The 12652-nt window shown below is 40.8% G+C and overlaps 1 protein-coding gene across 4 annotated transcripts in view; it reads left to right on the top strand.

The window, feature by feature from the left end:
* The window catches only part of adamtsl3 (ADAMTS like 3), a 43401-nt gene that overhangs the window by 22532 nt on the left and 8217 nt on the right, over positions 1–12652 (top strand). For 3 of the 4 annotated variants that reach the window (XM_087788693.1, XM_087788692.1, XM_087788690.1), the window contains 13 exons: positions 3986–4113; positions 6398–6443; positions 6510–6746; positions 6806–6932; positions 7903–7977; positions 8145–8302; positions 8363–8474; positions 8553–8691; positions 9567–9617; positions 9687–9891; positions 9955–10102; positions 11370–11442; positions 11574–11872. In XM_087788693.1, the coding sequence (XP_087644819.1) occupies positions 3986–4113; positions 6398–6443; positions 6510–6746; positions 6806–6932; positions 7903–7977; positions 8145–8302; positions 8363–8474; positions 8553–8691; positions 9567–9617; positions 9687–9891; positions 9955–10102; positions 11370–11442; positions 11574–11872 (1798 nt within the window). Of the gene's footprint in view, positions 1–1016; positions 1143–3985; positions 4114–6397; positions 6444–6509; positions 6747–6805; positions 6933–7902; positions 7978–8144; positions 8303–8362; positions 8475–8552; positions 8692–9566; positions 9618–9686; positions 9892–9954; positions 10103–11369; positions 11443–11573; positions 11873–12652 lie in introns of those variants that run through there. The other variant, XM_087788694.1, reaches the window with a different exon arrangement.

The following is a 12652-nucleotide window of genomic DNA, read 5'->3' as shown; positions in this document are numbered from 1 at the left end:
TAGATCGATACTTTTTTGATCCCCGGAAGAGAAAATATTTTGTCCAGAAGCAACAACGGACAAAAGAATTTGCCAACTTGGCATTTCTTTACTTTGTTGTTTTCACATTTGACTTGTGTGGTATTTTCCAGACTGAGAACGGCATTGGTGTAAAATCACAATCATCTTGAAGCCAGCAGAGACGAGAAGCCACATAAGAGAATGATAAATTATTTTTCTTACAGTTTTAAATTAGAGGTGCCAAGTTTAATCACACAACCACATTTTCTGGGATGAATTTCATTTTAAATGTCTCATTCATTTTCATATTGAATTTCATATAACTACCTGTATAAAACAGGATGTATCCATCTGATTATAATATTTTCATTCTTTGAGGTTCAATTTTAATGAATTATCTGGGTTTTGTTCTCCTTCACTTAAACTCCAGCTTTACTCTAGTTGTGAGTCTCTGTCTAATCTTTTCCTCATCTTATCTTAAACAATGATATCTTTAGTTTAGAATAGACTGTTCTTTCTGCGGAGTAACATCAGCTGGTGACTCTTGACACGTCAAGACGTTTGTGTCAGTCAAGTTTACCCCAAAATATAAATCTGTCAATCAGTCAAAATGAGTGAAACCCAAACTCAATATGGTTCCTTCTTGTTGCACGAAAAAAAAGTTTGCTGATTCAGCATTATGGTGAGACGTACTTTTCATACATCAGCTCAATCATTTTGAATTATTATTTTTTTTAAATGCATGAAAAACTATTCCCAGGTGTGTTTTTATAAACCATTAAACCAACACTAGTAAAAACACATCCTTCAAAATAACTGGTCACAGAGTACCTTCTCTCATCCTTTTGTTTTTGGTTAAGATTCCAATTAAAACTGGGAACTAACTCACCAAAGCACTCACTCACACACACACAATTAGCCTCCCGCCCAACACCCCTCGACCCCGAACACACACTCCTCCCCGTCCCTCCCCTCACTCGGAGGGTTGTGGAGGAGAGCCCTCGACCCAGAGAGGACACAGCAGCCAGACTGAACACACTCATTGAGGGACCACCTCAGACTCACACACTTGGTCCAAACACTCTTGACTAATGGACTTCTCTCGCTTGGGTGGACTTCTTCTTCTTCTTCTTCTCATCGTGGTGAGTTTTTTTTGATGTCGTTCATCCTTCGGTTGTGATCGAGGGCAGGATATCAAGTGTCTGCAACAACACGTCTGAGGCCAGAGAATCTCTTGTCGATATGTTCGGTGACACTCGCGGGTCCTTTTGTTGTGTGTTCTCTGGTCTTTTAGCATCAGACGGTCCTGGTCGGTCTAATACAGCGAGCAGACTCCACCACTGGCACAGAGATGGAAGCTTAATTACTGGTCTCAATGACTTCCTCCTCTGCTGCCCAAAGTTGAGCAGGATAATAAAGGAGGCTGCTGCTCTGTGGTGCCGAGCCATTCATCAGTCACAAGAATATTGGGCGAGAGACTTGCCCAAGGGCAATAATCTAGCAGGCATGTGTCCTTTTTTTTTCTTTTCCGGCTCCTCTTGGACCGTCGTGTTCCGTTGGGTTGAGCTGAGCCTTTCTTTTTTCAGCTGACTTGTTGATTCTGGACTCGTTCATGAGGCTTCAGTCCTGCTTGTCCCCGATGAGGACTCGTGACCGGCCAGCGAGCAATAGAAACCTTGGCAGGCAGAGATCGAGAGATCAGAATATAATGTGATTCAATTGGCTTGTAGTATCAATTATCTCTCATTACAAACTAGCTAAACAAAACATTTATTCTCTCACAGACAGATCATCTGGAATGAAAGGAATAGATATTAAAAGATAAGTCCGGTTACATTCCATTCTTTCTATTTCTATGCATTTATGGACAATTTAAACTTTCCTCAACATCTCATAATGACTTCCTTAGGTCAACAAAATACACTTTTCTTAAACTTATAGTTTTATCGTGTTGTTTTATCAGTCAGCAACATTAAAACTTTTCTTCTTTGACCTGATGCAACATTGAGGCACCGTTTTGTAGAGATGACAACTAATTTTGTATTTCAGTGGTAGAATAAATCTCAGAAATCCCAGCGAAAGACTTATAAAGCATCTACAGAACACACTTTTCAGAATTGATTCTAGTTTTATATTGCATGCACACTCAAAGTAACTCAACAGGTGACTCTCCTGCACTTCACCAAGCAACAACATGAACAAACACCTGCTCACAGAGACCTTGACCTTTTGGTCAGATGGACAATCTGGTCTCTGGTCTTTTCCTAGAGTGCATTGACAGGATATGTCCAGATTGTTGTCGCGGTGGATCACGTGTCAGATGGTTTGCTGATCATGGATGTTCATGATTATACAACAGTAACAGTTAGGTTGAAGGGAATTATATACATGAATATAACATTTGCTAAAAGACAATTCTCTCCCCGGCTCATCTGAACTTCAACTTGTTGGAGTCACTGATAGAAAACTAAGGATCTAAAGTTCTAAAATATATGGCTCTGGTGATCTTCAACAACTCAGGTTGAAGGTCCTTCATCCAAAAATGATGGAATAGTTCTGGTCTGTGAGGCATAAAAATAAAAATGTATTTATATAATTTCTGATCTATTGATTATTATTGTTTTTCTTTAGTTTAATGATGGTATTTTCTTAGTCTCGACACACCAGGGCACATTTTTCCATCAAGATTACTACAAAAATAAAACCTGTTAACCAGTGGAAAGAGAAACTCTGTGATATTATCTTGTTACAAAACGCCAACTAGAGCAGAATCACAATTATGATGGAATGTATTTTTCATACATTTTACATTTATTTTATAAATATATATATATGTGTGTCACAGTACAGATTGGAATCAAGTAGGATCTGGAATCCTACTAGTACAGATTGGATGCAGTAGGATCTGGAATCCTACTAGTATAGATTGGAATCCAGTAGGATCTGGCATCCTACTAGTACAGATTGGAATCCAGTAGGATCTGGAATCCTACTTGTACAGATTGGATACAGTAGGATCTGGAATCCTACTAGTACAGATTGGATACAGTAGGATCTGGAATGCTACTAGTACAGATTGGATACAGTAGGATCTGGAATCCTACTAGTACAGATTGGATACAGTAGGATCTGGAATCCTACTAGTAGATATTGGATACAGTAGGATCTGGAATCCTACTAGTACAGATTGGATACAGTAGGATCTGGAATCCTACTAGTACAGATTGGATACAGTAGGATCTGGAATCCTACAAGTACAGATTGGATGCAGTAGGATCTGGAATCCTACTAGTACAGATTGGATACAGTAGGATCTGGAATCCTACTAGTACAGATTGGATACAGTAGGATCTGGAATCCTACTAGTACAGATTGGATACAGTAGGATCTGGAATCCTACTAGTAGATATTGGATACAGTAGGATCTGGAATCCTACTAGTACAGATTGGATACAGTAGGATCTGGAATCCTACTAGTACAGATTGGATACAGTAGGATCTGGAATCCTACAAGTACAGATTGGATGCAGTAGGATCTGGAATCCTACTAGTACAGATTGGATACAGTAGGATCTGGAATCCTACTAGTACAGATTGGATACAGTAGGATCTGGAATCCTACTAGTACAGATTGGATACAGTAGGATCTGGAATCCTACTAGTATAGATTGGCGTCCTACTAGTACAGATTGGATACAGTAGGATCTGGAATCCTACTAGTACAGATTGGATCCAGTAGGATATTTAATCCTACTAGTATAGATTGGAGTCCAGTAGGATCTGGAATCCTACTAGTACACTGTACAGTACTGTACATCTTCATACAATCGTACTAACCAGTATGTGGTACTGAGTACAAGCACTGCCTGTTGAACCTCAATAAAATAGATCATAATTTAAAACAAAACTTGAGAATCTTCAGGGAGGTACAAATGAACGATGTTACATAATCTTTGTCCAAACGATGGTTTCTGTTCGTTCGCAGAACTCTCGTTCCACCAGATCGGAAGAAGATCGCGAGACTCATTGGGATGCCTGGGGATCCTGGAGCGAATGTTCGCGCACGTGTGGGGGCGGAGCTTCGTACTCGCTCAGGAGGTGTCTGAGCTCCAGGTAAGACTCCCGGTGCATGGATGTCTTCATTCAGTCCAGGTCCATCTTGAGAATCACTCAAAACGAGGCACAAATGTTTGTGCGCGTCTGTTGTCTTGTCTGATCCTGGTTAGCAGACGCTTGCTTCTGAACAAGGACCAGGAGGTAAACACAAAATCGGGGTTCTGCACACATGACATCATCTCAGAACCGACTCGGACCTGCTGGTTCTTTCATCTGCGAGCAACACGGCTCTGCTTAGTTTGGCTGCACCATCAAAGAGCTTCGGCTTAAATGGCCAATTATGAATCCAAGGAATGAATGGAGAAGAAAGAAGGAGGAATGTTGTCACTTCACGGTGACCTCACTACGCGTGTGTGCACGTCTGTGTGTGCGTCTGTGTTTGTGCGTCTGTGTGTGTGTGATGAGGATGATAAATCCTCACCGAGAGGAAATGACTTTGGTCTGTTTTTATCGTCTACATGAAGTGTTTCCATGCTGCTGCTGCAGATGTTTGACTTGGCAGGTCAGACGTCCGCCAGATAAAATCTGCAAAATCTTTCTGTTTCTCCTGATCAGCTGATCAAGAAGGTTTAGCGTCACTTCTGTCGTCGTGTCTGCTGCTCATTTAGGAATACGATGAGAAAACATGGCTTCGGCTTCAGCGTGACGGCACATGACCTCAGTTGAACTCATGGTGTTCATGTTTGACACAGTTAGTGACTGTCATCGTCTCAATCATGTTGACGCAAACTTAAAAACGCTTTAAAAATAATCACCAAAACAGCCAATAATTAATAGCATTGTCAATCAAATACAAAAAAGTAATGGTGTGTAGGAAAGCACTCTGACTGTGTATACCTATATACCTATATATATATATATAAGGTGACCCAAAGGCCTGAAAATAAATGTGTTTGTCCTATCCCTTGTGTGGTCTCTTGGTCAAGGTCTTCGACAATTACATATGCAGGTTGTTCATCTTGACCCAGAGACAACACAAGGGATACCACAAACACATTTGTTTTCGGGTCTTTGGGCCAGCTAGACCCAGAGATTACACAAAGGTTAAATCTGGACATCCGGCATCACCTGGTAAGCACTAGACCATGAATGATGCTACAATACCCAACAGACAATCTTCATTTTTGAACAGGCAGGCATTTTTCAGCAGAGTAGCATAAATCTAAAAATCTTTTATTTTTGTTTTAGCAACTGCTCAAAGCCATACAAGTGCATGACAATTGTTTTAAGTTAATTCAAAGCACCACCAAAAATGTAATCAAATCTCCCTTTTTCAATGATCAATATTTCTTAAAATAATTACATTTTTATAAATTTACAACGTTTCAAGTTTTCTGCACAGATAGATGGAGTGTGACCTCCTTGGCAGAGGCAAGAAAACCATGATAACTGGTGATTCTTTTTATTTTATCCCGAAATGAAGTAAGAATACAAGTCAATAAGCAACAGGAATGTGATGTATTAAGAGAGGTTACTCGACACAATCACATGATGTTATAGATCAGAGATCGCCGACAGGTTTAATGTCGACCTTCAGATAATGACGGTTAAATCTTGTAGAGTTTGTCTTGCACTCATTTTTCACTGCTCCTCTGACGGAGGATGATTTTAAAAAAGGACTCGAGACCTTCTTTTTTAGAAAAGCATATTGATAACAATTAATATTGCTAACTTTAAATACTGTATTGTTTTTAATATCGACTTATTTTGTAATCCTTCATCCTGTTTTAAGACTGCAGCATATTGAGATCTTTGCAATCAAAATTTGAACTATTATTGTTATTAATTTTTACTAGTTTACACAGTTTATCCATCCATCCATCCATCCATCCATCCATCCATCCATCCATCCATCCATCCATCCATCCATCCATCCATCCATCCATCCATCCATCCATCCATCCATCCATCCATCCATCCATCCATCCATCCATCCATCCATCCATCCATCCATCCATCCATCCATCCATCCATCCATCCATCCATCCATCCATCCATCCATCCATCCATCCATCCATCCATCCATCCATCCATCCATCCATCCATCCATCCATCCATCCATCCATCCATCCATCCATCCATCCATCCATCCATCTATTATTTGAGAAAAATGTAGTCCCATGTTAATGTCAGAGAAAATACAATTTTATTTTAAAACAAAACACCTTTCAGACATTAATTACATAAACTGTTATTTTTGGTCCGATAACAAATGCTTCACAGACGGGTCTGGTCTCCAAGGGTCTTATCAGAATCATCCTAATATTGATGATTGTTTTAGGAGCTGCAATGGACAGAACATTAAGTATCGCACCTGCAGTAACGTGGTAAGTCAAACATTCTTTTAATAACTCAATCGTCAAAAGCACATCTTGACTTCAGTTTGTGTCCAGGACTGCCCGGAAGGTACCGAAGACTTCAGGGCCCAGCAGTGTCTGGCCCACGCAGACGTGCGTCACCAGGGACGCTACCATGAATGGCTGCCGGTCTACAACGACCCTCAGAACCCCTGCAGCCTCAAGTGTAAAGCTAAAGACACGGACCTGGTCGTGGAGCTGGCGCCGAAGGTCCTGGACGGAACGCGTTGTTACACCGAGTCTCTGGACATGTGCATCAGCGGAGTCTGTCAGGTGCGACCGTCGAGGCTGGTCTTGTGTGGTTCCCTCGGAGCTGAGTGTCGTGTGTGTAGGTGGTGGGATGCGATCACCAGTTGGGCAGTCCAGCTAAAGAAGACAACTGCGGAATCTGCAACGGAGACGGATCGTCCTGTCGACTTGTGAGAGGGAACCACAAGTCCCAGCATGCATCAGGAACAGGTTGATCCTTCTTCTACCCTTGTCATCAATCAAATCCTTCCAATCAAAGACACTTCCTGGCTAAAAATATGTTTATTTACGTTGCAACTGGTTTGTATAGGCAAGAATCTGTCGACATGAATGAGAATACGATATATAGTGATACTGTATTAACGAGGATATATTTGTAGTATTGTCGAGCACTTGACTCTGGTGTTGCAGAATTTACAGACCACATGACTGGACAAAGTCATAACTGTTTTAATTTGTTTTCAAAACAAAATATGTCCAAATATCAGCTTTAAAAGCTGCTGGAGTCACTGTATCCTCTCATCCTCAGTCATGGGCAGGATTATGCGGGTTGTCATTCGTTACTTTAGCTTCGAAGATCGAAGTTACTGCTGCCATCTAGTGCCTGTAAGTTTAATTGCAACACAAAAATTAACAAACACCTGAACAGGTCACGAATATTCATGTTTATTAAAATGTATAAATAACAATACAATGATATTTTTTCCAAACACTTTATCGAAATAGTAAACATAAGAGAACTATGATAACAATAAAAATAAATCAGTACACAAATTGAATATCGATTCGGTATTATGTAAAATGTATTGCGATATATTTAAGTGTACCGATACTTTCCTTTTATCTTGTGTTATCCTAACTGTGGGGCCTTACAGAAGATTCCATGTGTCCTGCAGTCTTAGTTGTACACTGTTATTCAGCAGGAGAATATAAAATACACAACTGTTAACGAACCTTTTAAATGTTACACAAACGGCAACATGTCAAATGAAAACATTGCAAACTACACAACTGAAAGGTTTGTCCACGAAGAAGGGGTCAATGTTGTGTTGAACTGGATAAAGATAGAGGAGCTTTTATTTTGAAGTTGAACTGTTGCTGAGATGTCACTGTTCACGTCAAGACTTTGATTCAAATGGATGTTTCAAAGTCGGGAAATGTCTCATTCATCTTTCTCTAGGTCCAGATGAAGTGGTCATGGTCCCGTACATGAGTCGTCACCTTCGCTTGGTTCTGAAAGGTCCAGATCACTTGTGTAAGTCCTGGTAGGTCCGGGGTTCTATACTCAGTCACAACATATTGTGTGTTTTCATTTGTGATTTTTGGCTTCAGCAACCATTGGGAAGTATTGTTTGTGTGTTTGGATCTGAAGTGATGCGTCATCATTCATAACCAAACGTGTGTGTGTGTGTGTGTGTGTAGCTCTGGAGAGTAAAACTCTGGATGGCTTCAAAGACCATCTGGTTCTGGACCGTCCCGGTCAGTTCCACCTGGAGAACACGACTGTGGACTTCCAGAAACTCCCAGATAAACAAGTGTTGAGGATAAACGGACCTCTCGCCGCCGACTTCACAGTCAAGGTATCAGGTGTGTGTGTGTGCACGTGTAAGTGTGTGTGACATCGGCGTTGTGTCATCCAGGTCCGGTCGGTCGCTGCCGTCGAAAGTGCCATCCAGTACATTTTCTACCAGCCCATCCCCCACCGCTGGAGACAGACGGACTTCTTCCCTTGCTCGGCCACGTGTGGTGGAGGTGAGAGAAACCCTGTCACCAATCTAACGCCCCCCCCCCTTCCCTCAAGTATTCAGTGATGTTTGTCGTGACCTTCAGGATACCAGCTGACCTCGGCCGAGTGCGTGGACGTCCGCAGCGGAAGCGTGGTTCTGGACCAGTTCTGCCATTATCACCCGGAGAACGTCAAACCCAAACCTAAACTGCAGGAATGCAATCTGGACCCTTGTCTGGCCTGGTACAGACCCCACTGCATTATGGGAAAAGTTAATTTCTAAGTGCTGCTGTTGGTCATTGAATTCAGGTTTTCAACTACGAACCATTGACCATCTCTGTGGAAGTATTTCAGAGCCAGCATAATATTGAATCATTCAACTTGAATTCAATCTAGATTGAAAGTTTGAATTTGTTTTTTTAGTGGTTGAATAAGATTTTCAAAATATTTTGTATTACATTTTTTTTACACATAGAGTTTTATATTGTAATTCAAATAATCCAAAAGTATTTGTTCTAAATTCAATATTTTTTAATTTGTAGCCTTTTAAATTCAATATTAAGATGTTGCTATAATAGCGCCACTGAGCCACTCGCTGTAACGTTTAAATTCCTCAACAACTTTAAAACTTTCATTAGTTGCAAATAATTTGATCCTTTTTTGGAAACCGCCATGATGATTATACTTTGTCACATGATCGTATGCCTGGCCCATGATTGGCCGAAAGTATCGATCAAGTAACTCTGTACTCTTTTGGTTTTGTCTGGTTGAATTATTATAGCAACATTTTTATTTTGAATTTAAAGGGATACAATTTTTAAAAAAATCAATAAAATTAACTTTTTTTAATGATTAGATATAATATCAAACTGTGTGTATAAAATAGTCTAATTTTAACAAAGAACTAATGCAACTATTCAGTATACAAATAGTGGAATTAAATTATTTAAAAAACAAATTCAACCTTTTGATATACAAATTATTTAATATGTAATTTAAAAAATAACATTTTACTGCTTAAAAAGAACATTTGAATAAAATAATGTTTTCAATGTTTTATATTAAAACGTTCAATATTTTGATGTCACTGATATCCATCTATATATCTCGTCCTGCAGGGATGGATACAAACAGATCATGCCCTATGACCTCTACCACCCACTGCCCAGGTATCTGCCCCTTCTTACCACCCGGGTTATTTAGCTAGTGGTCTGACGTGTGGATGTGGACCGGGTCAGGTGGGAGAGCGGACCGTGGACCTCTTGCTCCGCCTCCTGTGGCGGCGGCGTCCAGAGTCGTTCGGTGTCCTGCGTGGAAGAGGACGTCCAGGGCAACATCATCCCGGCGGACGAGTGGAAGTGTCTCTACGCCACCAAGACGTCCATCATGCAGCCCTGCAACCTCTTCAGCTGCCCGCACTGGCAGGCGCAGGAGTGGTCACCGGTGGGTGGACGCCCGCCGACCCGTCCACGCCTTTGATCTGACGTCTTCTCTGTCCCCGCCCAGTGCACCGTCAGCTGTGGGCAGGGTCTCCGCTACAGGGTGGTCTTATGCCTGGACCACAGGGGGGTCCACGCCGGAGGCTGCAACCCGACAATCAAGCCCCACATTAAGGAGGAGTGTGTTGTGGCCACGCCCTGTTACAAGTCCAGAGGTGAAGCAAAAATTCAACGTGAATTATTATTATTATTTTTTCCATTATTGGTTCCAACATTATTATTATTTCGACACATAGGATGGATATTCTAATTCCAATAATTCAAAAACATTTGTTTTATATTGTACTTTTTTTTGAAAGACTTATATTTGTAAAAAAAAATGTTGTCACTATTCTACCAATATTTTATTTTTTAGATAGATGAGATGAGATAGATAGATACTTTATTCATCTCCTTAGAGAAATTCACGGTTCAGCAGCTCCAGAATACAAAGTTACAAAGAGATAGAACACAGAGGCATGCAAGTTATGTACAGTCTAAAATATACTGAAACATATGTATAAAAAGGGAAATAAATAAATAAATAAATCGTTAAAAAGGATGGGATGAGTCTGCGTCATGTGTGATGCAGGTTGAAGAGTCTGATGGCATGGGGGAGGAATGATCTCCTCAGTCTTTCAGTGGAGCAGGACATTGACAGCAGTCTGTCGCTGAAGCTGCTCCTCTGTCGGTCTATGGTGCTGTGAAGGGGATGGTGTGGATTGTCTATGATGGACAGGAGCCTGTTGAGGGAGCGTCGCTCAGCTATGGATGTCAGACTGTCCAGTTCCGTGCCTACAACAGAGTCTGCCTTCCTTATTAGTTTGTCCAGGCGTGAAGCATCCTTCTTCTTTAGACTGCCCCCCCAGCACACCACTGAGTACAGGAGGGCACTCTCTACCACAGACTGGTAGAAGGTCTGTAGCAGCTTCCTGCAGACGTTGAAGGATGCCAGCCTTCGAAGGAAGTACAAGCGACTCTGTCCTTTCTTGCACAGAGCATCTGTGTCGGTGGTCCAGTCCAGCCTGTCATCCAGCTGTACTCCCAGGTATTTGTAGGTGTGCACCACCTCCACACAGTCCCCCTTGATGAGAACTGGTTCTGGGTGCACCCTGGATCTCCGGAAATCCACAACCATCTCCCTGGTCTTGGTGGTGTTTAGGAGCAGATGATTGTTGTCACACCATTTTACAGAGTCCTGGATGAGCTCCCTGTACTCCCTATTTAATAGGCTCTGAATTAATATATCTATATATATATAAGATTGTGATTGGTTTGCTGGGCGGCAAAGCATTATGGGAGCTGTTCAGGTCACCGTTATTGAGAGGGATGGAACCTTCAGTGTTTCCGGGTTCAAATACATGTTGTAACTATATTTTGTTGAATTTAACAAGTGAATCAATAAATTGTAAAAACTTTGAACATCTTGTTATATTTACGCAGAAAATCCACCGGAACAGAAAATCCTCGCCTGGAACAAACAAGCCATGGAGCTGGACGAGCGCGAGCAGCCGACGTAAGAACAAACATACACGTGTTTAATTTGGATTTATTCATTAATTTCTGTGGACTCGTCTCCAGAGATGGATAATAATTCCTCAGCTCCTCAAGGCTAACGTCACACTGGTGTCGCTGGTGTCGTTGCAGCTGGGTCGCAGGTCACTGGGACTCTTGCAGCAGCTCGTGTGGCGAGGGCGTCCAGCGGCGGACGCTGGTCTGTCAGGTGCTGCTGTCCTTCTCTCAGGCGCTGGTGGACGTCCCTGACGACGAGTGTGAGGAGCAGCGACCCGACAGCACACGCTCCTGCTACCAGAGGTCCTGTCCGAGGGATTCGAACCTACCACCTGAAGAGGAGGGAAACGAAGATGATCCGGAGGAAGAAGAAGAACAAGTGCACGAGTGGGAATACAACGGCTTCAGGGAGTGTTCCAGGACGTGTGGAGGAGGTACACACACTCGCCTACACACACATTTAACATATACACAAATAACATTGACAAATACACTCACACACAAAACACTTAAAACATATACGCACATACGCTTGTAACCTACACACACATACATATATTACATATACACATACACTTACACACACATACACTTATAACATATAGATAAATACATTTAAAACATATACACTGATACCCTTATAACATACAGAGATAGAATTATAACATATACACACATACACTTATAACATATAGATAAATACATTTATAACATAAACTCATACACTTAGAACATATACGCACATACGCTTGTAACTTACACACGCATAAATATATTACATATACACTTACACACACATAAATATATTACATATACACATACACTTACACACACATACACTTATAAAATATAGATAATACATTTATAACATATACACTTATAACATACACAGATACACTCATAACAAATACACACACATACATATATAACATTAAACATACACTTACACACACATACACTTATAACATATGGATAAATACATTTATCACATAAACACATACACTTATAACAAATACACATATAACATATACAAAAACACACTTATAACATATATACAGATACACTTATAACAGATGGATATTTATCCATCTGTTATAAGTGTATCATTTATAACATAAACAAATACATCTATAACAAATACACAAAAACACACATATATAACATATGCACATACACTTAAAACATACACACAAATAAACGTGTAACATATACAC

This window comes from Callionymus lyra, chromosome 4 (assembly GCF_982586985.1).
Source record: "Callionymus lyra chromosome 4, fCalLyr1.hap1.1, whole genome shotgun sequence".
Taxonomy (NCBI): domain Eukaryota; kingdom Metazoa; phylum Chordata; class Actinopteri; order Syngnathiformes; family Callionymidae; genus Callionymus; species Callionymus lyra.
This window is presented reverse-complemented; position numbering and strand designations above follow the sequence as displayed.